General features: G+C 56.2%; 1 protein-coding gene across 1 annotated transcript in view; it reads right to left on the reverse strand.

The window, feature by feature from the left end:
• LOC137318327 (rho GTPase-activating protein 30-like) overlaps window positions 1-27923 on the reverse strand; it is a 93208-nt gene that overhangs the window by 38784 nt on the left and 26501 nt on the right. Inside the window, exon 6 of the mRNA XM_067981213.1 lies at window positions 25058-25194. Coding sequence (XP_067837314.1) covers window positions 25058-25194 — 137 coding nt within the window. The remainder of the gene's footprint in view (window positions 1-25057; window positions 25195-27923) is intronic.

The following is a 27923-nucleotide window of genomic DNA, read 5'->3' on the forward strand; positions in this document are numbered from 1 at the left end:
TAGGTGTGGGATTGGGGGATTGGGGAGAAGGTGGGTCGGTGTGGGATTGAGGGATTGGGGAGAAGGTGGGTAGGTGTGGGATTGAGGGATTGGGGAGAAGGTGGGTCGGTGTGGGATTGAGGGATTGGGGAGAAGGTGGGTAGGTGAGGGATTGAGGGATTGGGGAGAAGGTGGGTGGGTGAGGGATTGAGGGATTGGGGAGAAGCTGGGTCAGTGTGGGATTGAGGGATTGGGGAGAAGATGGGTAGGTGTGGGATTGAGGGATTGAGGAGAAGGTGGTGGGTTTCGGATTGAGGGATTGGGGAGAAGGTGGGTAGGTGTGGGATTGAGAGATTGAGGAAAAGGTGGGTAGGTGTGGGATTGAGGGATTGGGGAGAAGGTGGGTAGGTGTTGGATTGAGGGATTGGGGAGAAGGTGGGTAGGTGTGGGATTGACGGAATGGGGAGAAGGTGGGTGGGTGTGGGATTGAGGGATTGGGGAGAAGGTGGGTAGGTGAGGGATTGAGTGATTGGGGAGAAGGTGGGTAGGTGTGGGATTGAGGGATTGGGGCGAAGGTGGGTAGGTGAGGGATTGAGGGATTGGGGAGAAGGTGGGTAGGTGTGGGATTGAGGGATTGGGGAGAAGGTGGGTAGGTGAGGGATTGAGGGATTGGGGAGAAGGTGGGTAGGTGTGGGATTGAGGGATTGGGGAGACGGTGGGTCGGTGTGGGATTGAGGGATTGGGGAGACGGTGGGTCGGTGTGGGGTTGAGGGATTGGGGAGACGGTGGGTCGCTGGGGATTGAGGGATTGGGGAGAAGGTGGGTCGGTTTGGGATCGAGGGATTGGGGAGAAGGTGGGTCGGTGTGGGTTCGAGGGATTGGGGAGAAGGTGGGTAGGTGAGGGATTGAGGTATTGGGGAGAAGGTGGGTTTGTGTGGGATTGAGGGATTGGGGAGAAGGTGGGTCGGTGTGGGATTGAGGGATTGGGGAGATGGTGGGTAGGTGTGGGATTGAGGGATTGGGGAGAAGGTGGGTAGGTGTGGGATTGAGGGATTGAGGAGAAGGTGGGTGGGTGTGGAATTGAGGGATTGGGGAGAAGGTGGGTGGGTGTGGGATTGAGGAATTGGGGAGATGGTGGGTAGGAGTGGGATTGAGGGATTGGCGGAGAATGAGGGTAGGTGTGGGATTTTGGGATTGGGGAGAAGGTGGGTAGGTTTGGGATTGAGAGATTGGGGAGAAGGTGGGTCGGTGTGGGATTGGGGGATTGGGGAGAAGGTGGGTGGGTGTGGGATTGAGGGATTGGGGAGAAGGTGGGTAGGTGTGGGATTGAGGGATTGGGGAGAAGGTGGGTAGGTGAGGGATTGAGGGATTGGGGAGAAGGTGGGTAGGTGTGGGATTGAGGGATTGGGGAGAAGGTGGGTAGGTGTGGGATTGAGGGATTGGGGAGAAGTTGGGTAGGTGTGGGATTGAGGGATTGGGGAGAAGGTGGGTAGGTGTGGGATTGAGGGATTGGGGAGAAGGTGGGTAGGTGTGGGATTGAGGGATTGGGGAGAAGATGGGTAGGTGTGGGATTGAGGGATTGAGGAGAAGGTGGTGGGTGTCGGATTGAGGGATTGGGGAGAAGGTGGCTAGGTGTGGGATTGAGGGTTTGGGGAGAAGGTGGGTAGGTGAGGGATTGAGGGATTGGGGAGAAGGTGGGTAGGTGTGGGATTGAGGGATTGGGGAGAAGGTGGGTGGGTGTGGAATTGAGGGATTGGGGAGAAGGTGGGTAGGTGTGGGATTGAGGGATTGGGGAGATGGTAGGTAGGTGTGGGATTGAGGGATTGGCGGAGAATGAGGGTAGGTGTGGGATTGTGGGATTGGGGAGAAGGTGGGTAGGTTTGGGATTGAGAGATTGGGGAGAAGGTGGGTCGGTGTGGGATTGGGGGATTGGGGAGAAGGTGGGTGGGTGTGGGATTGAGGGATTGGGGAGAAGGTGGGTAGGTGTGGGATTGAGGGATTGGGGAGAAGGTGGGTAGGTGAGGGATTGAGGGATTGGGGAGAAGGTGGGTAGGTGTGGGATTGAGGGATTGGGGAGAAGGTGGGTAGGTGTGGGATTGAGGGATTGGGGAGAAGTTGGGTAGGTGTGGGATTGAGGGATTGGGGAGAAGGTGGGTAGGTGTGGGATTGAGGGATTGGGGAGAAGGTGGGTAGGTGTGGGATTGAGGGATTGGGGAGAAGGTGGGTCGGTATGGGATTGAGGGACTGGGGAGTAGGTGGGTAGGTGAGGGATTGAGAGACTGGGGAGAAGGTGGGTAGGTGTGGGATTGAGGGATTGGGGCGAAGGTGGGTAGGTGAGGGATTGAGGGACTGGGGAGAAGGTGGGTAGGTGTGGGATTGAGGGATTGGGGAGAAGGTGGGTAGGTGAGGGATTGAGGGATTGGGGAGAAGGTGGGTAGGTGAGGGATTGAGGGACTGGGGAGAAGGTGGGTAGGTGTGGGATTGAGGGATTGGGGAGACGGTGGGTAGGTGTGAGATTGAGGGATTGGGGAGAAGGTGAGTAGGTGTGGGATTGAGGGATTGGGGAGAAGGTGGGTAGGTGTGGGATTGAGGGATTGGGGAGAAGGTGGGTAGGTGTGAGATTGAGGGATTGGGGAGAAGGTGGGTAGGTGTGGGATTGAGGGATTGGGGAGAAGGTGGGTAGGTGTGGGATTGTGGGATTGGGGAGAAGGTGGGTAGGTGTGGGATTGAGGGATTGGGGAGAAGGTGGGTAGGTGTGGGATTGAGGGATTGGGGAGAAGGTGGGTAGGTGTGGGATTGAGGGATTGGGGAGAAGGTGGGTAGGTGTGGGATTGAGGGATTGTGGAGAAGGTGGGTCGGTGTGGGATTGAGGGATTGGGGAGAAGGTGGGTAGGTGTGGGACTGAGGGATTGGGGAGAAGGTGGGTCAGTGTGGGATTGAGGGACTTGGGAGAAGGTGGGTCAGTGAGGGATTGAGGGATTGGGGAGAAGGTGGGTTAGTGTGGGATTGAGGGATTGGGGAGAAGGTGGGTCGGTGTGGGATTGAGGGATTGGGGAGAAGGTGGGTAGGTGTGGGATTGAGGGATTGGGGAGAAGGTGGGTAGGTGTGGGATTGAGGGATTGGGGAGAAGTTGGTGGGTGTCGGATAGAGGGATTGGGGAGAAGGTGGGTAGGTGTGGGATTGAGGGATTGGGGAGAAGGTGGGTAGGTGTGGGATTGAGGGATTGGGGAGAAGGTGGGTAGGTGTGGGATTGAGGGATTGGGGAGAAGGTGGGTCGGTATGGGATTGAGGGACTGGGGAGTAGGTGGGTAGGTGAGGGATTGAGAGACTGGGGAGAAGGTGGGTAGGTGTGGGATTGAGGGATTGGGGCGAAGGTGGGTAGGTGAGGGATTGAGGGACTGGGGAGAAGGTGGGTAGGTGTGGGATTGAGGGATTGGGGAGAAGGTGGGTAGGTGAGGGATTGAGGGATTGGGGAGAAGGTGGGTAGGTGAGGGATTGAGGGACTGGGGAGAAGGTGGGTAGGTGTGGGATTGAGGGATTGGGGAGACGGTGGGTAGGTGTGAGATTGAGGGATTGGGGAGAAGGTGAGTAGGTGTGGGATTGAGGGATTGGGGAGAAGGTGGGTAGGTGTGGGATTGAGGGATTGGGGAGAAGGTGGGTAGGTGTGAGATTGAGGGATTGGGGAGAAGGTGGGTAGGTGTGGGATTGAGGGATTGGGGAGAAGGTGGGTAGGTGTGGGATTGTGGGATTGGGGAGAAGGTGGGTAGGTGTGGGATTGAGGGATTGGGGAGAAGGTGGGTAGGTGTGGGATTGAGGGATTGGGGAGAAGGTGGGTAGGTGTGGGATTGAGGGATTGGGGAGAAGGTGGGTAGGTGTGGGATTGAGGGATTGTGGAGAAGGTGGGTCGGTGTGGGATTGAGGGATTGGGGAGAAGGTGGGTAGGTGTGGGACTGAGGGATTGGGGAGAAGGTGGGTAGGTGTGTGATTGAGGGATTGGGGAGAAGGTGGGTAGGTGTGGGATTGAGGGATTGGGGAGAAGGTGGGTAGGTGTGGGATTGAGGGATTGGGGAGAAGGTGGGTAGGTGTGGGATTGAGGGATTGGGGAGAAGGTGGGTAGGTGTGGGACTGAGGGATTGGGGAGAAGGTGGGTCAGTGTGGGATTGAGGGACTTGGGAGAAGGTGGGTCAGTGAGGGATTGAGGGATTGGGGAGAAGGTGGGTTAGTGTGGGATTGAGGGATTGGGGAGAAGGTGGGTCGGTGTGGGATTGAGGGATTGGGGAGAAGGTGGGTAGGTGTGGGATTGAGGGATTGGAGAGAAGGTGGGTAGGTGTGGGATTGAGGGACTGGGGAGAAGGTGGGTAGGTGAGGGATTGAGGGACTGGGATGAAGGTGGGTAGGTGTGGGATTGAGGGATTGAGGAGAAGATGGGTAGGTGTGGGATTAAGGGATTGGGGAGATGGTGGGTAGGTGAGGGATTGAGGGATTGGGGAGAAGGTGTGTAAGTGAGGGATTGAGGGACTGGGGAGAAGGTGGGTAGGTGTGGGATTGAGGGATTGCGGAGAAGGTGGTGGGTGTCGGATTGAGGGATTGGGGAGAAGGTTGGGAGGTGTGGGATTGAGGGATTGGGGAGAAGGTGGGTAGGTGTGGGATTGAGAGATTGGGGAGAAGGTGGGTCGGTGTGGGATTGAGGGATTGGGGAGAAGGTGGGTAGGTGTGGGATTGAGGGATTGGGGAGAAGGTGGGTAGGTGTGGGATTGAGGGATTGGGGAGAAGGTGGGTAGGTGTGGGATTGGGGGATTGGGGAGAAGGTGGGTCGGTGTGGGATTGAGGGATTGGGGAGAAGGTGGGTAGGTGTGGGATTGAGGGATTGGGGAGAAGGTGGGTCGGTGTGGGATTGAGGGATTGGGGAGAAGGTGGGTAGGTGTGGGATTGAAGGATTGGGGAGAAGGTGGGTAGGTGTGGGATTGAGGGATTGGGGAGAAGGTGGGTCGGTGTGGGATTGAGGGATTGGGGAGTTGGTGGGTAGGTGAGGGATTGAGGGATTGGGGAGAAGGTGGGTAGGTGTGGGATTGAGGGATTGGGTAGAAGGTGGGTTGGTGTGGGATTGAGGGATTGGGGAGAAGGTGGGTCAGTGTGGGATTGAGGGATTGGGGAGAAGGTGGGTAGGTGTGGGATTGAGGGACTGGGGAGAAGGTGGGTCAGTGTGGGATTGAGGTATTGTGGAGAAGGTGGGTAGGTGTGGGATTGAGGGATTGGGGAGAAGGTGGATAGGTGAGGGAATGAGGGATTGGGGAGAAGGTGGGTAGGTGTGGGATTGAGGGATTGGGGAGAAGTGGGTGGGTGTGGGATTGAGGGATTGGGGAGAAGGTGGGTAGGTGTGGGATTGAGGGATTGTGGAGAAGGTGGGTAGGTGTGGGATTGAGGGATTGGGGGGAAGGTGGGTAGGTGTGGGATTGAGGGATTGGGGAGAAGGTGGGTAGGTGTGGGATTGAGAGATTGAGGAGAAGGTGGGTAGGTGTGGGATTGAGGGATTGGGGAGAAGGTGGGTAGGTGTGGGATTGATGGATTGGGGAGAAGGTGGGTAGGTGTGGGATTGAGGGATTGGGTAGAAGGTGGGTAGGTGAGGGATTGAGGGATTGGGGAGAAGGTGGGTGGGTGAGGGATTGAGGGATTGGGGAGAAGCTGGGTCGGTGTGGGATTGAGGGATTGGGGAGAAGGTGGGTAGGTGTGGGATTGAGGGATTGAGGAGAAGGTGGTGGGTTTCGGATTGAGGGATTGTGGAGAAGGTGGGTAGGTGTGGGATTGAGAGATTGAGGAGAAGGTGGGTAGGTGTGGGATTGAGGGATTGGGGAGAAGGTGGGTAGGTGTGGGATTGAGGGATTGGGGTGAAGGTGGGTAGGTGTGGGATTGACGGAATGGGGAGAAGGTGGGTTGGTGAGGGATTGAGGGATTGGGGAGAAGGTGGGTGGGTGTGGGATTGAGGGATTGGGGAGAAGGTGGGTAGGTGAGGGATTGAGGGATTGGGGAGAAGGTGGGTAGGTGTGGGATTGAGGGATTGGGGAGAAGGTGGGTAGGTGAGGGATTGAGGGATTGGGGAGAAGGTGGGTAGGTGAGGGATTGAGGGATTGGAGAGAAGGTGGGTAGGTGAGGGATTGTGGGATTGGGGAGAAGGTGGGTATGTGTGGGATTGACGGAATGGGGAGAAGGTGGGTCGGTGTGGGATTGAGGGACTGGGGAGAAGGTGGGTAGGTGTGGGTTCGAGGGATTGGGGAGAAGATGGGTAGGTGAGGGATTGAGGTATTGGGGAGAAGGTGGGTAGGTGTGGGATTGAGGGGTTGGGGAGAAGGTGGGTAGGTGTGGGATTGAGGGATTGGGGAGATGGTGGGTAGGTGTGGGATTGAGGGATTGGGGAGAAGGTGGGTAGGTGTGGGATTGAGGGATTGGGAAGAAGGTGGGTGGGTGTGGAATTGAGGGATTGGGGAGAAGGTGGGTGGGTGTGGGATTGAGGAATTGGGGAGATGGTGGGTAGGTGTGGGATTGAGGGATTGGCGGAGAATGAGGGGAGGTGTGGGATTTTGGGATTGGGGAGAAGGTGGGTAGGTTTGGGATTGAGAGATTGGGGAGAAGGTGGGTCGGTGTGGGATTGGGGGATTGGGGAGAAGGTGGGTGGGTGTGGGATTGAGGGATTGGGGAGAAGGTGGGTAGGTGTGGGATTGAGGGATTGGGGAGAAGGTGGGTAGGTGAGGGATTGAGGGATTGGGGAGAAGGTGGGTAGGTGTGGGATTGAGGGATTGGGGAGAAGGTGGGTAGGTGTGGGATTGAGGGATTGGGGAGAAGTTGGGTAGGTGTGGGATTGAGGGATTGGGGAGAAGGTGGGTAGGTGTGGGATTGAGGGATTGGGGAGAAGGTGGGTAGGTGTGGGATTGAGGGATTGGGGAGAAGGTGGGTAGGTGTGGGATTGAGGGATTGAGGAGAAGGTGGTGGGTGTCGGATTGAGGGATTGGGGAGAAGGTGGGTAGGTGTGGGATTGAGGGTTTGGGGAGAAGGTGGGTAGGTGAGGGATTGAGGTATTGGGGAGAAGGTGGGTAGGTGTGGGATTGAGGGATTGGGGAGAAGGTGGGTGGGTGTGGAATTGAGGGATTGGGGAGAAGGTGGGTAGGTGTGGGATTGAGGGATTGGGGAGATGGTGGGTAGGTGTGGGATTGAGGGATTGGCGGAGAATGAGGGTAGGTGTGGGATTGTGGGATTGGGGAGAAGGTGGGTAGGTTTGGGATTGAGAGATTGGGGAGAAGGTGGGTAGGTGAGGGATTGAGGGATTGGGGAGAAGGTGGGTAGGTGTGGGATTGAGGGATTGGGGAGAAGGTGGGTCGGTGTGGGATTGAGGGATTGGGGAGAAGGTGGGTGGGTGTGGGATTGAGGGATTGGGGAGAAGGTGGGTAGGTGTGGGATTGAGGGATTGGGGAGAAGGTGGGTAGGTGAGGGATTGAGGGATTGGGGAGAAGGTGGGTAGGTTTGGGATTGAGGGATTGGGGAGAAGGTGGGTAGGTGTGGGATTGAGGGATTGGGGAGAAGTTGGGTAGGTGTGGGATTGAGGGATTGGGGAGAAGGTGGGTAGGTGTGGGATTGAGGGATTGGGGAGAAGGTGGGTAGGTGTGGGATTGAGGGATTGGGGAGAAGGTGGGTAGGTGTGGGATTGAGGGATTGGGGAGAAGTTGGTGGGTGTCGGATAGAGGGATTGGGGAGAAGGTGGGGAGGTGTGGGATTGAGGGATTGGGGAGAAGGTGGGTAGGTGTGGGATTGAGGGATTGGGGAGAAGGTGGGTAGGTGTGGGATTGAGGGATTGGGGAGAAGGTGGGTCGGTATGGGATTGAGGGACTGGGGAGTAGGTGGGTAGGTGAGGGATTGAGAGACTGGGGAGAAGGTGGGTAGGTGTGGGATTGAGGGATTGGGGAGAAGGTGGGTAGGTGAGGGATTGATGGACTGGGGAGAAGGAGGGTAGGTGTGGGATTGAGGGATTGGGGAGAAGGTGGGTAGGTGAGGGATTGAGGGATTGGGGAGAAGGTGGGTAGGTGAGGGATTGAGGGACTGGGGAGAAGGTGGGTAGGTGTGGGATTGAGGGATTGGGGAGACGGTGGGTAGGTGTGAGATTGAGGGATTGGGGAGAAGGTGAGTAGGTGTGGGATTGAGGGATTGGGGAGAAGGTGGGTAGGTGTGGGATTGAGGGATTGGGGAGAAGGTGGGTAGGTGTGAGATTGAGGGATTGGGGAGAAGGTGGGTAGGTGTGGGATTGAGAGATTGGGTAGAATGTGGGTTGGTGTGGGATTGAGGGATTGGGGAGAAGGTGGGCCAGTGTGGGATTGAGGGATTGGGGAGAAGGTGGGTAGGTGTGGGATTGAGGGATTGGGGAGAAGGTGGGTAGGTGTGGGATTGAGGGATTGGGGAGAAGGTGGGTCAGTTTGGGATTGAGGGATTGTGGAGAAGGTGGTTAGGTGTGGGATTGAGGGATTGGGGAGAAGGTGGGTCGGTGTGGGATTGAGGGACTGGGGAGAAGGTGGGTAGGTGTGGGATTGAGGGATTGGGGAGAAGGTGGGTCGGTGTGGGATTGAGGGATTGGGGAGAAGGTGGGTAGGTGTGGGATTGAGGGATTGAGGAGAAGGTGGGTAGGTGTGGGACTGAGGGATTGGGGAGAAGGTGGGTCGGTGTGGGATTGAGGGTTTGGGGAGAAGGTGGGTAGGTGTGGGATTGAGGGATTGGGGAGAAGGTGGGTAGGTGTTGGATTGAGGGATTGGGGAGAAGGTGAGTAGGTGTGGGTTTGAGGGATTGGGGGGAAGGTGGGTAGGTGTGGGATTGAGGGATTGGGGAGAAGCTGGGTGGGTGTGGGATTGAGGGATTGGGGAGAAGGTGGGTAGGTGTGGGATTGAGGGATTGGGGAGAAGGTGGGTAGGTGTGGGATTGACGGATTGGGGAGAAGGTGGGTCGGTGTGGGATTGAGGGATTGAGGAGAAGGTGGGTCGGTGTGGGATTGAGGGATTGTGGAGAAGGTGGGTAGGTGTGGGATTGAGAGATTGAGGAGAAGGTGGGTAGGTGTGGGATTGAGGGATTGGGGAGAAGGTGGGTAGGTGTGGGATTGAGGGATTGGGGAGAAGGTGGGTAGGTGTGGGATTGAGGGATTGGGGAGAAGGTGGGTCGGTGTGGGATTGAGGGATTGGGGAGTTGGTGGGTAGGTGAGGGATTGAGGGATTGGGGAGAATGTGGGTAGGTGTGGGATTGAGGGATTGGGTAGAAGGTGGGTTGGTGTGGGATTGAGGGATTGGGGAGAAGGTGGGTCAGTGTGGGATTGAGGGATTGGGGAGAAGGTGGGTAGGTGTGGGATTGAGGGACTGGGGAGAAGGTGGGTCAGTGTGGGATTGAGGTATTGTGGAGAAGGTGGGTAGGTGTGGGATTGAGGGATTGGGGAGAAGGTGGGTCGGTGTGGGATTGAGGGATTGGGGAGAAGGTGGGTAGGTGTGGGATTGAGGGATTGGGGAGAAGTGGGTGGGTGTGGGATTGAGGGATTGGGGAGAAGGTGGGTAGGTGTGGGATTGAGGGATTGTGGAGAAGGTGGGTAGGTGTGGGATTGAGGGATTGGGGGGAAGGTGGGTAGGTGTGGGATTGAGGGATTGGGGAGAAGGTGGGTAGGTGTGGGATTGAGAGATTGAGGAGAAGGTGGCTAGGTGTGGGATTGAGGGATTGGGGAGAAGGTGGGTAGGTGTGGGATTGATGGATTGGGGAGAAGGTGGGTAGGTGTGGGATTGAGGGATTGGGGAGAAGGTGGGTAGGTGAGGGATTGAGGGATTGGGGAGAAGGTGGGTGGGTGAGGGATTGAGGTATTGGGGAGAAGCTGGGTCGGTGTGGGATTGAGGGATTGGGGAGAAGGTGGGTAGGTGTGGGATTGAGGGATTGAGGAGAAGGTGGTGGGTTTCGGATTGAGGGATTGGGGAGAAGGTGGGTAGGTGTGGGATTGAGAGATTGAGGAGCAGGTGGGTAGGTGTGGGATTGAGGGATTGGGGAGAAGGTGGGTAGGTGTGGGATTGAGGGATTGGGGAGAAGGTGGGTAGGTGTGGGATTGACGGAATGGGGAGAAGGTGGGTTGGTGAGGGATTGAGGGATTGGGGAGAAGGTGGGTGGGTGAGGGATTGAGGGATTGGGGAGAAGCTGGGTCGGTGTGGGATTGAGGGATTGGGGAGAAGGTGGGTAGGTGAGGGATTGAGGGATTGGGGAGAAGGTGGGTAGGTGTGGGATTGAGGGATTGGGGAGAAGGTGGGTAGGTGAGGGATTGAGGGATTGTGGAGAAGGTGGGTAGGTGAGGGATTGAGGGATTGGGGAGAAGGTGGGTAGGTGAGGGATTGAGGGATTGGGGAGAAGGTGGGTAGGTGTGGGATTGACGGAATGGGGAGAAGGTGGGTAGGTGTGGGATTGAGGGATTGGGGAGACGGTGGGTCGGTGTGGCATTGAGGGATTGGGGAGACGGTGGGTCGGTGTGGGATTGAGGGATTGGGGAGACGGTGGGTCGGTGGGGATTGAGGGATTGGGGAGAAGGTGGGTCGGTGTGGGATCGAGGGATTGGGGAGAAGGTGGGTCGGTGTGGGTTCGAGGGATTGGGGAGAAGTTGGGTAGGTGAGGGATTGAGGTATTGGGGAGAAGGTGGGTAGGTGTGGGATTGAGTGATTGGGGAGAAAGTGGGTAGGTGTGGGATTGAGGGATTGGGGAGATGGTGGGTAGGTGTGGGATTGAGGGATTGGGGAGAAGGTGGGTAGGTGTGGGATTGAGGGATTGGGGAGAAGGTGGGTCGGTGTGGGATTGAGGGATTGGGGAGAAGGTGGGTGGGTGTGGAATTGAGGGATTGGGGAGAAGGTGGGTGGGTGTGGGATTGAGGAATTGGGGAGATGGTGGGTAGGTTTGGGATTGAGGGATTGGCGGAGAATGAGGGTAGGTGTGGGATTGTGGGATTGGGGAGAAGGTGGGTAGGTTTGGGATTGAGAGATTGGGGAGAAGGTGCGTCGTTGTGGGATTGGGGGATTGGGGAGAAGGTGGGTGGGTGTGGGATTGAGGGATTGGGGAGAAGGTGGGTAGGTGTGGGATTGAGGGATTGGGGAGAAGGTGGGTAGGTGAGGGATGGAGGGATTGGGGAGAAGGTGGGTAGGTTTGGGATTGAGGGATTGGGGAGAAGGTGGGTAGGTGTGGGATTGAGGGATTGGGGAGAAGTTGGGTAGGTGTGGGATTGAGGGATTGGGGAGAAGGTGGGTAGGTGTGGGATTGAGGGATTGGGGAGAAGGTGGGTAGGTGTGGGATTGAGGGATTGGGGAGAAGGTGGGTAGGTGTGGGATTGAGGGATTGAGGAGAAGGTGGTGGGTGTCGGATTGAGGGATTGGGGAGAAGGTGGGTAGGTGTGGGATTGAGGGTTTGGGGAGAAGGTGGGTAGGTGAGGGATTGAGGTATTGGGGAGAAGGTGGGTAGGTGTGGGATTGAGGGATTGGGGAGAAGGTGGGTGGGTGTGGAATTGAGGGATTGGGGAGAAGGTGGGTAGGTGTGGGATTGAGAGATTGGGGAGAAGGTGGGTAGGTGTGGGATTGAGGGATTGGGGAGAAGGTGGGTCGGTGTGTGATTGAGGGATTGGGGAGAAGGTGGGTGGGTGTGGAATTGAGGGATTGGGGAGAAGGTGGGTAGGTGTGGGATTGAGGGATTGGGGAGATGGTGGGTAGGTGTGGGATTGAGGGATTGGCGGAGAATGAGGGTAGGTGTGGGATTGTGGGATTGGGGAGAAGGTGGGTAGGTTTGGGATTGGGGGATTGGGGAGAAGGTGGGTGGGTGTGGGATTGAGGGATTGGGGAGAAGGTGGGTAGGTGTGGGATTGAGGGATTGGGGAGAAGGTGGGTAGGTGAGGGATTGAGGGATTGGGGAGAAGGTGGGTAGGTGTGGGATTGAGGGATTGGGGAGAAGGTGGGTAGGTGTGGGATTGAGGGATTGGGGAGAAGTTGGGTAGGTGTGGGATTGAGGGATTGGGGAGAAGGTGGGTTGGTGTGTGATTGAGGGATTGGGGAGAAGGTGGGTAGGTGTGGGATTGAGGGATTGGGGAGAAGGTGGGTAGGTGTGGGATTGAGGGATTGGGGAGAAGTTGGTGGGTGTCGGATTGAGGGATTGGGGAGAAGGTGGGTAGGTGTGAGATTGAGGGATAGGGAGAAGTTGGTGGGTGTCGGATAGAGGGATTGGGGAGAAGGTGGGGAGGTGTGGGATTGAGGGATTGGGGAGAAGGTGGGTAGGTGTGGGATTGAGGGATTGGGGAGAAGGTGGGTAGGTGTGGGATTGAGGGATTGGGGAGAAGGTGGGTCGGTATGGGATTGAGGGACTGGGGAGTAGGTGGGTAGGTGAGGGATTGAGAGACTGGGGAGAAGGTGGGTAGGTGTGGGATTGAGGGATTGGGGAGAAGGTGGGTAGGTGAGGGATTGAGGGACTGGGGAGAAGGTGGGTAGGTGTGGGATTGAGGGATTGGGGAGAAGGTGGGTAGGTGAGGGATTGAGGGATTGGGGAGAAGGTGGGTAGGTGAGGGATTGAGGGACTGGGGAGAAGGTGGGTAGGTGTGGGATTGAGGGATTGGGGAGAAGGTGGGTAGGTGTGAGATTGAGGGATTGGGGAGAAGGTGGGTAGGTGTGGGATTGAGGGATTGGGGAGAAGGTGGGTAGGTGTGGGATTGAGAGATTGGGTAGAATGTGGGTTGGTGTGGGATTGAGGGATTGGGGAGAAGGTGGGTCAGTGTGGGATTGAGGGATTGGGGAGAAGGTGGGTAGGTGTGGGATTGAGGGATTGGGGAGAAGGTGGGTAGGTGTGGGTTTGAGGGATTGGGGAGAAGGTGGGTCAGTGTGGGATTGAGGGATTGTGGAGAAGGTGGTTAGGTGTGGGATTGAGGGATTGGGCAGAAGGTGGGTCGGTGTGGGATTGAGGGACTGGGGAGAAGGTGGGTAGGTGTGGGATTGAGGGATTGAGGAGAAGGTGGGTAGGTGTGGGACTGAGGGATTGGGGAGAAGGTGGGTCGGTGTGGGATTGAGGGATTGGGGAGAAGGTGGGTAGGTGTGGGATTGAGGGATTGGGGAGAAAGTGGGTAGGTGTTGGATTGAGGGATTGGGGAGAAGGTGGGTAGGTGTGGGATTGAGGGATTGGGGGGAAGGTGGGTAGGTGTGGGATTGAGGGATTGGGGAGAAGCTGGGTGGGTGTGGGATTGAGGGATTGGGGAGAAGGTGGGTAAGTGTGGGATTGAGGGTTTGGGGAGAAGGTGGGTAGGTGAGGGATTGAGGTATTGGGGAGAAGGTGGGTAGGTGTGGGATTGAGGGATTGGGGAGAAGGTGGGTGGGTGTGGAATTGAGGGATTGGGGAGAAGGTGGGTAGGTGTGGGATTGAGGGATTGGGGAGATGGTGGGTAGGTGTGGGATTGAGGGATTGGCGGAGAATGAGGGTAGGTGTGGGATTGTGGGATTGGGGAGAAGGTGGGTAGGTTTGGGATTGAGAGATTGGGGAGAAGGTGGGTCGGTGTGAGATTGGGGGATTGGGGAGAAGGTGGGTGGGTGTGGGATTGAGGGATTGGGGAGAAGGTGGGTAGGTGTGGGATTGAGGGATTGGGGAGAAGGTGGGTAGGTGAGGGATTGAGGGATTGGGGAGAAGGTGGGTAGGTGTGGGATTGAGGGATTGGGGAGAAGGTGGGTAGGTGTGGGATTGAGGGATTGGGGAGAAGTTGGGTAGGTGTGGGATTGAGGGATTGGGGAGAAGGTGGGTTGGTGTGGGATTGAGGGATTGGGGAGAAGGTGGGTAGGTGTGGGATTGAGGGATTGGGGAGAAGGTGGGTAGGTGTGGGATTGAGGGATTGGGGAGAAGGTGGGTAGGTGTGAGATTGAGGGATTGGGGAGAAGGTGGGTAGGTGTCGGATTGAGGGATTGGGGAGAAGGTGGGTAGGTGTGGGATTGAGGGATTGGGGAGAAGGTGGGTAGGTGTGGGATTGAGGGATTGGGGAGAAGGTGGGTAGGTGTGGGATTGAGGGATTGGGGAGAAGGTGGGTCGGTATGGGATTGAGGGACTGGGGAGTAGGTGGGTAGGTGAGGGATTGAGAGACTGGGGAGAAGGTGGGTAGGTGTGGGATTGAGGGATTGGGGAGACGGTGGGTAGGTGTGAGATTGAGGGATTGGGGAGAAGGTGAGTAGGTGTGGGATTGAGGGATTGGGGAGAAGGTGGGTAGGTGTGGGATTGAGGGATTGGGGAGAAGGTGGGTAGGTGTGAGATTGAGGGATTGGGGAGAAGGTGGGTAGGTGTGGGATTGAGGGATTGGGGAGAAGGTGGGTAGCTGTGGGATTGAGAGATTGGGTAGAATGTGGGTTGGTGTGGGATTGAGGGATTGGGGAGAAGGTGGGTCAGTGTGGGATTGAGGGATTGGGGAGAAGGTGGGTAGGTGTGGGATTGAGGGATTGGGGAGAAGGTGGGTAGGTGTGGGATTGAGGGATTGGGGAGAAGGTGGGTCAGTGTGGGATTGAGGGATTGTGGAGAAGGTGGTTAGGTGTGGGATTGAGGGATTGGGCAGAAGGTGGGTCGGTGTGGGATTGAGGGACTGGGGAGAAGGTGGGTAGGTGTGGGATTGAGGGATTGAGTAGAAGGTGGGTAGGTGTGGGACTGAGGGATTGGGGAGAAGGTGGGTCGGTGTGGGATTGAGGGATTGGGGAGAAGGTGGGTAGGTGTGGGATTGAGGGATTGGGGAGAAGGTGGGTAGGTGTTGGATTGAGGGATTGGGGAGAAGGTGGGTAGGTGTGGGATTGAGGGATTGGGGGGAAGGTGGGTAGGTGTGGGATTGAGGGATTGGGGAGAAGCTGGGTGGGTGTGGGATTGAGGGATTGGGGAGAAGGTGGGTAGGTGTGGGATTGAGGGATTGGGGAGAAGGTGGGTAGGTGTGGGATTGAGGGATTGGGGAGAAGGTGGGTCGGTGTGGGATTGAGGGATTGAGGAGAAGGTGGGTAGGTGTGGGATTGAGGGATTGTGGAGAAGGTGGGTAGGTGTGGGATTGAGAGATTGATGAGAAGGTGGGTAGGTGTGGGATTGAGGGATTGGGGAGAAGGTGGGTAGGTGTGGGATTGAGGGATTGGGGAGAAGGTGGGTAGGTGTGGGATTGAGAGATTGGGGAGAAGGTGGGTAGGTGTCGCATTGAGGGATTGGAGAGAAGGTGGGTAGGTGTGGGATTGAGGGTTTGGGGAGAAGGTGGGTAGGTGAGGGATTGAGGTATTGGGGAGAAGGTGGGTGGGTGTGGGATTGAGGAATTGGGGAGATGGTGGGTAGGTGTGGGATTGAGGGATTGGGGAGAAGGTGGGTCGGTGAGGGATTGAGGAATTGGGGAGATGGTGGGTAGGTGTGGGATTGAGGGATTGGGGAGAAGGTGGGTCGGTGAGGGATTGAGGGATTGGGGAGAAGGTGGGTAGGTGAGGGATTGAGGAATTGGGGAGAAGGTGGGTGGGTGTGGAATTGAGGGATTGGGGAGAAGTTGGGTAGGTGAGGGATTGAGGGATTGGGGAGAAGGTTGGTAGGTGAGGGATTGAGGGATTGGGGAGAAGGTGGGTAGGTGTGGGATTGAGGGATTGGGGAGAAGGTAGGTAGGTGTGGGATTGAGGGATTGGCGGAGAATGAGGGTAGGTGTGGGATTGAGGGATTGGGGAGAAGGTGGGTAGGTGTGGGATTGAGAGATTGGGGAGAAGGTGGGTCGGTGTGGGATTGGGGGATTGGGGAGAAGCTGGGTAGGTGTGGGATTGAGGGATTGGGGAGAAGGTGGGTAGGTGAGGGATTGAGGGATTGGGGAGAAGGTGGGTAGGTGTGGGATTGAGGGATTGGGGAGAAGGTGGGAAGGTGTGGGATTGAGGGATTGGGGAGAAGGTGGGTAGGTGTGGGATTGAGGGATTGGGGAGATGGTGGGTAGGTGTGGGATTGAGGGATTGGGGAGAAGGTGGGTAGGTGTGGGATTGAGGGATTGGGGAGAAGGTGGGTAGGTGTGGGATTGAGGAATTGGGGAGATGGTGGGTAGGTGTGGGATTGAGGGATTGGGGAGAAGGTGGGTAGGTGTGGGATTGAGGGATTGGGGAGAAGGTGGGTAGGTGTGGGATTGAGGGATTGAGGAGAAGATGGGTAGGTGTGGCATTAAGGGATTGGGGAGATGGTGGGTAGGTGAGGGATTGAGGGATTGGGGAGAAGGTGGGTCAGTGTGGGATTGAGGTTTTGGGGAGAAGGTGGGTCGGTGTGGGTTTGAGGGATTGCGGAGAAGGTGGTGGGTGTCGGATTGAGGGATTGGGGAGAAGGTTGGGAGGTGTGGGATTGAGGGATTGGGGAGAAGGTGGGTAGGTGAGGGATTGAGGGATTGGCGGAGAACGAGGGTAGGTGTGGGATTGAGGGATTGGGGAGATGGTGGGTAGGTGTGGGATTGAGGGATTGGGGAGAAGGTGGGTCGGTATGGGATTGAGGGATTGTGGAGAAGGTGGGTAGGTGTGGGATTGAGGGATTGGGGAGAAGGTGGGTATGTGTGGGATTGAGGGATTGGGGAGAAGGTGGGTAGGTGTGGGATTGAGGGATTGAGGAGAAGATGGGTAGGTGTGGCATTAAGGGATTGGGGAGATGGTGGGTAGGTGAGGGATTGAGGGATTGGGGAGAAGGTGTGTAAGTGAGGGATTGAGGGACTGGGGAGAAGGTGGTTAGGTGTGGGATTGAGGGATTGGGGAGAAGGTGGGTCAGTGTGGGATTGAGGTTTTGGGGAGAAGGTGGGTCGGTGTGGGTTTGAGGGATTGGGGAGAAGGTGGGCAGGTGTGGGATTGAGGGATTGCGGAGAAGGTGGTGGGTGTCGGATTGAGGGATTGGGGAGAAGGTTGGGAGGTGTGGGATTGAGGGATTGGGGAGAAGGTGGGTAGGTGTGGGATTGAGGGATTGGGGAGAAGGTGGGTAGGTGTGGGATTGAAGGATTGGGGAGAAGGTGGGTAGGTGTGGGATTGAGGGATTGGGGAGTTTTTGGGTAGGTGAGGGATTGAGGGATTGGGGAGAAGGTGGGTAGGTGTGGGATTGAGGGATTGGGTAGAAGGTGGGTTGATGTGGGATTGAGGGATTGGGGAGAAGGTGGGTCAGTGTGGGATTGAGGGATTGGAGAGAAGGTGGGTAGGTGTGGGATTGAGGGATTGGGGAGAAGGTGGGTAGGTGTGGGATTGAGGGATTGGGGAGAAGGTGGGTCGGTGAGGGATTGAGGGATTGGGGAGATGGTGGGTAGGTGTGGGATTAAGGGATTGGGGAGAAGGTGGGTAGGTGTGGGATTGAGGGAATGGGGAGAAGGTGGGTAGGTGTGGGATTGAGGGATTGGGGAGAAGGTGGGTAGGTGTGGGATTGAGGGATTGTGGAGAAGGTGGGTCGGTGTGGGATTGAGGGATTGGGGAGAAGGTGGGTAGGTGTGGGATTGAGGGACTGGGGAGAAGGTGGGTCAGTGTGGGATTGAGGGAATGGGGAGAAGGTGGGTCGGTGTGGGATTGAGGGACTGGGGAGAAGGTGGGTAGGTGTGGGATTGAGGGATTGGGGAGAAGGTGGGTAGGTGTGGGATTGAGGGATTGGGGAGAAGGTGGGTAGGTGTGGGATTGAGGGATTGGGGAGAAGGTGGGTAGGTGTGGGATTGAGGGATTGTGGAGAAGGTGGGTAGGTGTGGGATTGAGGGATTGGGGAGAAGGTGGGTAGGTGTGGGATTGAGGGATTGTGGAGAAGGTGGGTCGGTGTGGGATTGAGGGATTGGGGAGAAGGTGGGTAGGTGTGGGATTGAGGGATTGTGGAGAAGGTGGGTCGTTGTGGGATTGATGGATTGGGGAGAAGGTGGGTAGGTGTGGGATTGAGGGATTGGGGAGAAGGTGGGTAGGTGTGGGATTGAGGGATTGGGGAGAAGGTGGGTCGGTGTGGGATTGAGGGACTGGGGAGAAGGTGGGTAGGTGTGGGATTGAGGGATTGAGGAGAAGGTGGGTAGGTGTGGGACTGAGGGATTGGGGAGAAGGTGGGTCGGTGTGGGATTGAGGGATTGGGGAGAAGGTGGGTAGGTGTGGGATTGAGGGATTGGGGAGAAGGTGGTTAGGTGTGGGATTGAGGGATTGGGCAGAAGGTGGGTCGGTGTGGGATTGAGGGACTGGGGAGAAGGTGGGTAGGTGTGGGATTGAGGGATTGGGGAGAAGATGGGTCGGTGAGGGATTGAGGGATTGGGGAGAAGGTGGGTCGGTGAGGGATTGAGGGATTGGGGAGAAGGTGGGTAGGTGTGGGATTGAGGGATTGGGGAGAAGGTAGGTAGGTGTGGGATTGAGGGATTGGCGGAGAATGAGGGTAGGTGTGGGATTGAGGGATTGGGGAGAAGTTGGGTCGGTGTGTGATTGAGGGATTGGGGAGAAGGTGGGTGGGTGTGGGATTGAGGGATTGGGGAGAAGGTGGGTAGGTGTGGGATTGACGGAATGGGGAGAAGGTGGGTAGGTGTGGGATTGAGGGATTGGGGAGAATATGGGTAGGTGTGGGATTGAGGGTTTGGGGAGAAGGTGGGTAGGTGAGGGATTGAGGTATTGGGGAGAAGGTGGGTGGGTGTGGGATTGAGGGATTGGGGAGAAGGTGGGTAGGTGTGGGATTGAGGGATTGGGGAGAAGATGGGTCGGTGAGGGATTGAGGGATTGGGGAGAAGGTGGGTCGGTGAGGGATTGAGGGATTGGGGAGAAGGTGGGTAGGTGTGGGATTGAGGGATTGGGGAGAAGGTAGGTAGGTGTGGGATTGAGGGATTGGCGGAGAATGAGGGTAGGTGTGGGATTGAGGGATTGGGGAAGAGTTGGGTCGGTGTGTGATTGAGGGATTGGGGAGAAGGTGGGTAGGTGTGGGATTGAGAGATTGGTGAGAAGGTGGGTCGGTGTGGGATTGGGGGATTGGGGAGAAGGTGGGTGGGTGTGGGATTGAGGGATTGGGGAGAAGGTGGGTAGGTGTGGGATTGAGGGATTGGGGAGAAGGTGTGTAGGTGTGGGATTGAGGGATTGGGGAGAAGGTGGGTAGGTGTGGGATTGAGGGATTGGGGAGAAGGTGGGTAGGTGTGAGATTGAGGGATTGGGGAGAAGGTGGGTAGGTGTCGGATTGAGGGATTGGGGAGAAGGTGGGTAGGTGTGGGATTGAGGGATTGGGGAGAAGGTGGGTAGGTGTGGGATTGAGGGATTGGGGAGAAGGTGGGTAGGTGTGGGATTGAGGGATTGGGGAGAAGGTGGGTCGGTATGGGATTGAGGGACTGGGGAGTAGGTGGGTAGGTGAGGGATTGAGAGACTGGGGAGAAGGTGGGTAGGTGTGGGATTGAGGGATTGGGGAGACGGTGGGTAGGTGTGAGATTGAGGGATTGGGGAGAAGGTGAGTAGGTGTGGGATTGAGGGATTGGGGAGAAGGTGGGTAGGTGTGGGATTGAGGGATTGGGGAGAAGGTGGGTAGGTGTGAGATTGAGGGATTGGGGAGAAGGTGGGTAGGTGTGGGATTGAGGGATTGGGGAGAAGGTGGGTAGCTGTGGGATTGAGAGATTGGGTAGAATGTGGGTTGGTGTGGGATTGAGGGATTGGGGAGAAGGTGGGTCAGTGTGGGATTGAGGGATTGGGGAGAAGGTGGGTAGGTGTGGGATTGAGGGATTGGGGAGAAGGTGGGTAGGTGTGGGATTGAGGGATTGGGGAGAAGGTGGGTCAGTGTGGGATTGAGGGATTGTGGAGAAGGTGGTTAGGTGTGGGATTGAGGGATTGGGCAGAAGGTGGGTCGGTGTGGGATTGAGGGACTGGGGAGAAGGTGGGTAGGTGTGGGATTGAGGGATTGAGTAGAAGGTGGGTAGGTGTGGGACTGAGGGATTGGGGAGAAGGTGGGTCGGTGTGGGATTGAGGGATTGGGGAGAAGGTGGGTAGGTGTGGGATTGAGGGATTGGGGAGAAGGTGGGTAGGTGTTGGATTGAGGGATTGGGGAGAAGGTGGGTAGGTGTGGGATTGAGGGATTGGGGGGAAGGTGGGTAGGTGTGGGATTGAGGGATTGGGGAGAAGCTGGGTGGGTGTGGGATTGAGGGATTGGGGAGAAGGTGGGTAGGTGTGGGATTGAGGGATTGGGGAGAAGGTGGGTAGGTGTGGGATTGAGGGATTGGGGAGAAGGTGGGTCGGTGTGGGATTGAGGGATTGAGGAGAAGGTGGGTAGGTGTGGGATTGAGGGATTGTGGAGAAGGTGGGTAGGTGTGGGATTGAGAGATTGATGAGAAGGTGGGTAGGTGTGGGATTGAGGGATTGGGGAGAAGGTGGGTAGGTGTGGGATTGAGGGATTGGGGAGAAGGTGGGTAGGTGTGGGATTGAGAGATTGGGGAGAAGGTGGGTAGGTGTCGCATTGAGGGATTGGAGAGAAGGTGGGTAGGTGTGGGATTGAGGGTTTGGGGAGAAGGTGGGTAGGTGAGGGATTGAGGTATTGGGGAGAAGGTGGGTGGGTGTGGGATTGAGGAATTGGGGAGATGGTGGGTAGGTGTGGGATTGAGGGATTGGGGAGAAGGTGGGTCGGTGAGGGATTGAGGAATTGGGGAGATGGTGGGTAGGTGTGGGATTGAGGGATTGGGGAGAAGGTGGGTCGGTGAGGGATTGAGGGATTGGGGAGAAGGTGGGTAGGTGAGGGATTGAGGAATTGGGGAGAAGGTGGGTGGGTGTGGAATTGAGGGATTGGGGAGAAGTTGGGTAGGTGAGGGATTGAGGGATTGGGGAGAAGGTTGGTAGGTGAGGGATTGAGGGATTGGGGAGAAGGTGGGTAGGTGTGGGATTGAGGGATTGGGGAGAAGGTAGGTAGGTGTGGGATTGAGGGATTGGCGGAGAATGAGGGTAGGTGTGGGATTGAGGGATTGGGGAGAAGGTGGGTAGGTGTGGGATTGAGAGATTGGGGAGAAGGTGGGTCGGTGTGGGATTGGGGGATTGGGGAGAAGCTGGGTAGGTGTGGGATTGAGGGATTGGGGAGAAGGTGGGTAGGTGTGGGATTGAGGGATTGGGGAGAAGGTGGGTAGGTGTGGGATTGAGGGATTGGGGAGAAGGTGGGAAGGTGTGGGATTGAGGGATTGGGGAGAAGGTGGGTAGGTGTGGGATTGAGGGATTGGGGAGATGGTGGGTAGGTGTGGGATTGAGGGATTGGGGAGAAGGTGGGTAGGTGTGGGATTGAGGGATTGGGGAGAAGGTGGGTAGGTGTGGGATTGAGGAATTGGGGAGATGGTGGGTAGGTGTGGGATTGAGGGATTGGGGAGAAGGTGGGTAGGTGTGGGATTGAGGGATTGGGGAGAAGGTGGGTAGGTGTGGGATTGAGGGATTGAGGAGAAGATGGGTAGGTGTGGCATTAAGGGATTGGGGAGATGGTGGGTAGGTGAGGGATTGAGGGATTGGGGAGAAGGTGGGTCAGTGTGGGATTGAGGTTTTGGGGAGAAGGTGGGTCGGTGTGGGTTTGAGGGATTGGGGAGAAGGTGGGCAGGTGTGGGATTGAGGGATTGCGGAGAAGGTGGTGGGTGTCGGATTGAGGGATTGGGGAGAAGGTTGGGAGGTGTGGGATTGAGGGATTGGGGAGAAGGTGGGTAGGTGAGGGATTGAGGGATTGGCGGAGAACGAGGGTAGGTGTGGGATTGAGGGATTGGGGAGATGGTGGGTAGGTGTGGGATTGAGGGATTGGGGAGAAGGTGGGTCGGTATGGGATTGAGGGATTGTGGAGAAGGTGGGTAGGTGTGGGATTGAGGGATTGGGGAGAAGGTGGGTATGTGTGGGATTGAGGGATTGGGGAGAAGGTGGGTAGGTGTGGGATTGAGGGATTGAGGAGAAGATGGGTAGGTGTGGCATTAAGGGATTGGGGAGATGGTGGGTAGGTGAGGGATTGAGGGATTGGGGAGAAGGTGTGTAAGTGAGGGATTGAGGGACTGGGGAGAAGGTGGTTAGGTGTGGGATTGAGGGATTGGGGAGAAGGTGGGTCAGTGTGGGATTGAGGTTTTGGGGAGAAGGTGGGTCGGTGTGGGTTTGAGGGATTGGGGAGAAGGTGGGCAGGTGTGGGATTGAGGGATTGCGGAGAAGGTGGTGGGTGTCGGATTGAGGGATTGGGGAGAAGGTTGGGAGGTGTGGGATTGAGGGATTGGGGAGAAGGTGGGTAGGTGTGGGATTGAGGGATTGGGGAGAAGGTGGGTAGGTGTGGGATTGAAGGATTGGGGAGAAGGTGGGTAGGTGTGGGATTGAGGGATTGGGGAGTTTTTGGGTAGGTGAGGGATTGAGGGATTGGGGAGAAGGTGGGTAGGTGTGGGATTGAGGGATTGGGTAGAAGGTGGGTTGATGTGGGATTGAGGGATTGGGGAGAAGGTGGGTCAGTGTGGGATTGAGGGATTGGAGAGAAGGTGGGTAGGTGTGGGATTGAGGGATTGGGGAGAAGGTGGGTAGGTGTGGGATTGAGGGATTGGGGAGAAGGTGGGTCGGTGAGGGATTGAGGGATTGGGGAGATGGTGGGTAGGTGTGGGATTAAGGGATTGGGGAGAAGGTGGGTAGGTGTGGGATTGAGGGAATGGGGAGAAGGTGGGTAGGTGTGGGATTGAGGGATTGGGGAGAAGGTGGGTAGGTGTGGGATTGAGGGATTGTGGAGAAGGTGGGTCGGTGTGGGATTGAGGGATTGGGGAGAAGGTGGGTAGGTGTGGGATTGAGGGACTGGGGAGAAGGTGGGTCAGTGTGGGATTGAGGGAATGGGGAGAAGGTGGGTCGGTGTGGGATTGAGGGACTGGGGAGAAGGTGGGTAGGTGTGGGATTGAGGGATTGGGGAGAAGGTGGGTAGGTGTGGGATTGAGGGATTGGGGAGAAGGTGGGTAGGTGTGGGATTGAGGGATTGGGGAGAAGGTGGGTAGGTGTGGGATTGAGGGATTGTGGAGAAGGTGGGTAGGTGTGGGATTGAGGGATTGGGGAGAAGGTGGGTAGGTGTGGGATTGAGGGATTGTGGAGAAGGTGGGTCGGTGTGGGATTGAGGGATTGGGGAGAAGGTGGGTAGGTGTGGGATTGAGGGATTGTGGAGAAGGTGGGTCGTTGTGGGATTGATGGATTGGGGAGAAGGTGGGTAGGTGTGGGATTGAGGGATTGGGGAGAAGGTGGGTAGGTGTGGGATTGAGGGATTGGGGAGAAGGTGGGTCGGTGTGGGATTGAGGGACTGGGGAGAAGGTGGGTAGGTGTGGGATTGAGGGATTGAGGAGAAGGTGGGTAGGTGTGGGACTGAGGGATTGGGGAGAAGGTGGGTCGGTGTGGGATTGAGGGATTGGGGAGAAGGTGGGTAGGTGTGGGATTGAGGGATTGGGGAGAAGGTGGTTAGGTGTGGGATTGAGGGATTGGGCAGAAGGTGGGTCGGTGTGGGATTGAGGGACTGGGGAGAAGGTGGGTAGGTGTGGGATTGAGGGATTGGGGAGAAGATGGGTCGGTGAGGGATTGAGGGATTGGGGAGAAGGTGGGTCGGTGAGGGATTGAGGGATTGGGGAGAAGGTGGGTAGGTGTGGGATTGAGGGATTGGGGAGAAGGTAGGTAGGTGTGGGATTGAGGGATTGGCGGAGAATGAGGGTAGGTGTGGGATTGAGGGATTGGGGAGAAGTTGGGTCGGTGTGTGATTGAGGGATTGGGGAGAAGGTGGGTGGGTGTGGGATTGAGGGATTGGGGAGAAGGTGGGTAGGTGTGGGATTGACGGAATGGGGAGAAGGTGGGTAGGTGTGGGATTGAGGGATTGGGGAGAATATGGGTAGGTGTGGGATTGAGGGTTTGGGGAGAAGGTGGGTAGGTGAGGGATTGAGGTATTGGGGAGAAGGTGGGTGGGTGTGGGATTGAGGGATTGGGGAGAAGGTGGGTAGGTGTGGGATTGAGGGATTGGGGAGAAGATGGGTCGGTGAGGGATTGAGGGATTGGGGAGAAGGTGGGTCGGTGAGGGATTGAGGGATTGAGGGATGGGGGAGAAGGTGGGTAGGTGTGGGATTGAGGGATTGGGGAGAAGGTAGGTAGGTGTGGGATTGAGGGATTGGCGGAGAATGAGGGTAGGTGTGGGATTGAGGGATTGGGGAAGAGTTGGGTCGGTGTGTGATTGAGGGATTGGGGAGAAGGTGGGTAGGTGTGGGATTGAGAGATTGGTGAGAAGGTGGGTCGGTGTGGGATTGGGGGATTGGGGAGAAGGTGGGTGGGTGTGGGATTGAGGGATTGGGGAGAAGGTGGGTAGGTGTGGGATTGAGGGATTGGGGAGAAGGTGTGTAGGTGTGGGATTGAGGGATTGGGGAGAAGGTGGGTAGGTGTGGGATTGAGGGATTGGGGAGAAGGTGGGTAAGTGTGGGATTGAGGGATTGGGGAGAAGGTGGGTCGGTGTGGGATTGAGGGATTGGGGAGAAGGTGGGTAGGTCTGGGATTGAGGGATTGGGGAGAAGGTGGGTTGGTGTGAGATTGAGGGATTGGGGAGAAGGTTGGTAGGTGTGAGATTGAGGGATTGGGGAGAAGGTGGGTCGGTGTGGGATTGAGGGATTGGGGAGAAGGTGGGTAGGTGTGGGATTGAGGGATTGGTGAGAAGGTGGGTCGGTGTGGGATTGAGGGATTGGGGAGAAGGTGGGTAGGTGAGGGATTGAGGGATTGGGGAGAAGGTGGGTAGGTGTGGGATTGAGGGATTGGGGAGAAGGTGGGTAGGTGTGGGATTGAGGGATTGGGGAGAAGGTGGGTAGGTGTGGGATGGAGGGATTGGGGAGAAGGTGGGTAGGTGTGGGATTGAGAGATTGGGGAGAAGGTGGGTCAGTGTGGGATTGAGGGATTGGGGAGAAGGTGGGTAGGTGTGGGATTGAGGGATTGGGGAGAAGGTGGGTCGGTGTGGGATTGAGGGATTGGGGAGAAGGTGGGTAGGTGAGGGATTGAGGGATTGGGGAGAAGGTGGGTAGGTGAGGGATTGAGGGATTGGGGAGAAGGTGGGTAGGTGTGGGCTTGACGGACACAGAGACGGAGAGACAGACGTGCAGACGCCAGTCGATGATTACCTGGAGCTGAGGTGACGTTTTTGCGGCCAAATAGCTGCTCCACGTGATTTAGGATGAACTCCACTACGATGGACTGGACTCGGACCTCCATAAATGCAGCTGTCCCATTAAATCCGGACGATTCAATGTCTTTGGACCTGGGAGAGGGGGAGGAGGATCGAGACCAGAATGTTAACCCTCCCTTAGCAATATAAACTAAACTGTTTAATTTCAAAAATGGTGCCTGAGGTCTTGTTCTAGATCAGTGTGATGCCCGCTGTTGTCTGAAACCTTGTTCTAGATCAGTTTGGAGCCTCTGTTCTCGATCAATGCATGACCTGGCGTTGTGTGATGTCCTGTTTTAGATCAATGTGTGACCTGGTGTTGTGCGATTCCCTGTTCTCGATCAGTGTGTGACCTGGAGTTGTGCGATGCCCTGTTCTAGATCAATGTGTGACCTGGTGTTGTGTGATGTCCTGTTCTAGATCAATGTGTGACCTGGTGTTGTGCGATTCCCTGTTCTAGATCAATGTGTGACCTGGTGTTGTGCGATTCCCTGTTCTAGATCAGTGTGTGACCTGGAGTTGTGCGATTCCCTGTTCTAGATCAGTGTGTGACCTGGAGTTATGCGATGCCCTGTTCTAGATCAGTGTGTGACCTGGCATTGTGTGATGTCCTGTTCTCGATCAGTGTGTGACCTGGTGTTGTGCGATGCCCTGTTCTAGTCAATGTGTGACCTGGTGTTGTGTGATGTCCTGTTCTGGATCAGTGTGTGACCTGGTGTTGTGCGATTCCCTGTTCTAGATCAGTGTGTGACCTGGAGTTGTGCGATTCCCTGTTCTAGATCAGTGTGTGACCTGGAGTTGTGCGATTCCCTGTTCTAGATCAGTGTGTGACCTGGAGTTGTGCGATGCCCTGTTCTAGATCAGTGTGTGACCTGGCATTGTGTGATGTCCTGTTCTCGATCAGTGTGTGACCTGGTGTTGTGCGATGCCCTGTTCTAGATCAGTGTGTGACCTGGCGTTATGTGATGTCCTGTTCCAGATCAATGTGTGACCTGGTGTTGTGCGATGCCCTGTTCTAGATCAGTGTGTGACCGGGTGTCGTCTCATGCCCTGTTCTAGATCAGCGTGTGACGTAGTGTTGTGCGACGCCCTTTTCCAGATCAGTGTGATGCCCCTTTCTAGATCAGTGTGAAGTCAAGTTCTAGATCAGTGTGTGCCCCCCCCCCCGTGTCGCGTGATGCCCTGTTCTAGATCAGTGTGATGTCCTGCTCTGGGTCAGTGTGTGACACTGCGCCGTGTGATGTCCTGTTCTAGATCAGTGTGAAGTCAAGTTCTAGATCAGTGTGTGCCCCCCCCCCCGGTGTCGCGCGATGCCCTGTTCTAGATCAGTGTGATGTCCTGCTCTGGGTCAGTGTGTGACACTGCGCCGTTTGATGTCCTGTTCTAGATCAGTGTGCGACCTGGTGTCATGTGGTGCCCTGTTCTAGATCAGTGTGTTGCCTGGTGTCCGGTGGTGCCCTGTTCTAGATAAGTGTGTGACCTGATGTCAGGTGGTGCCCTGTTCTAGATCAGTGTGTTGCCTGGTGTCAGGAGGTGCCATGTTCTAGATCAGTGCGTGACTCAGAGTTTGTGTGGTGCCCTGTTCTAGATCAGTGTGTGATCTGGTGCCAGGTGGTGCCCTGTTCTAGATCAGTGTGTGACCTGGTTTCAGCTGGTGCCCTGTTCTAGATCAGTATGATTTCATGTTCTAGATCAGTGTGATGTCTTCTTCTAAATCAGCGTGTGACCTGGCATTGTGTGGTGTCCTGTTCCCAATCAGTGTGATGTCCCGTTCTAGATCAGTGTGTGATCTGGTGCCAGGTGGTGTCCTGTTCTAGATCAGTGTGTGACCTGGTGTCAGGTGGTGCCCTGTTCCAGATCAGTGTGATGTCCTGTTCCAGATCAATGCAGAGAGATGCAAAGTGATCTGTTTTGGTAGGAAGAACGAGGAGAGACAACATAATTTAAATGGTGTAATTCTAAAAGGGGGTACAGGAACAGAGAGATCTGGGGGTATGTGGGCACAAATCGTCGAAGGTGACAGGGCAGGTTGAGAAAGTGGTTAAAAAAGCATCCGGGATCCTGGGCTTTATAAATAGAGGCATCGAGTCGACAAGCAAGGAAGTCATGATGAACCTTTTCATAAAACACTGTTTGGGCCACGACTGGAGAATTCAGTCCGGATCAGGGCACCACACTTTAGAGAAAGATGTGACGGCCTTCGAGAGGGTGCAGAGGAGATTTACCAGAATGGTTCCAGGGATGAGGGACTTTAGTTACGGGGATAGACTGGAGAAGCTGGGGGTTCGTTCTCCTCGGAACAGAGACGGTCGCGAGGAGATTCGATCGAGGGTTTCGAAATCAGGAAGGGTCTGGACAGAGTAGAGAGAGAGAGAGAAACTGTTCCCATAGGCGGAAGGGTCGGGAACCAGAGGACACGGATTTAAGGTGATCGGGAAAAGGACCAGAGGGGGGAGATGAGGAGGAGAATGTTTTTCTCCGCAGCGAGTTGTTCTGATCTGGAATTCACTGCCTGAAAGGGCGGTGGGAGCAGATTCAATAATAACTTTCAAATGGGAATTCGATAAATACTCGAAGGGGGAAATTTACAGGGCGACGGGGAAAGAGCGGGGAGTGTGGGGTTAATTGGACAGCTCTTACACAGAGCCAGCACAGGCAACGATGGGCCGATTGGCCTCATTCTGTGCTGTATCCACTGTGATTTTAAGATCTCTCTCCCTCTCTCTCTCTCTCTCTCTGTCTCTCTTTGACTCTCTCTCTCTCTCTGTCTGTGTGTGTGTCTCTCTCTCTCTCTCTCTCCCTCTCGCTCCCCCCGCTCTGTC

The sequence above is a fragment of the Heptranchias perlo genome, unplaced genomic scaffold (assembly GCF_035084215.1).
Source record: "Heptranchias perlo isolate sHepPer1 unplaced genomic scaffold, sHepPer1.hap1 HAP1_SCAFFOLD_698, whole genome shotgun sequence".
In the NCBI taxonomy this organism is placed as follows: domain Eukaryota; kingdom Metazoa; phylum Chordata; class Chondrichthyes; order Hexanchiformes; family Hexanchidae; genus Heptranchias; species Heptranchias perlo.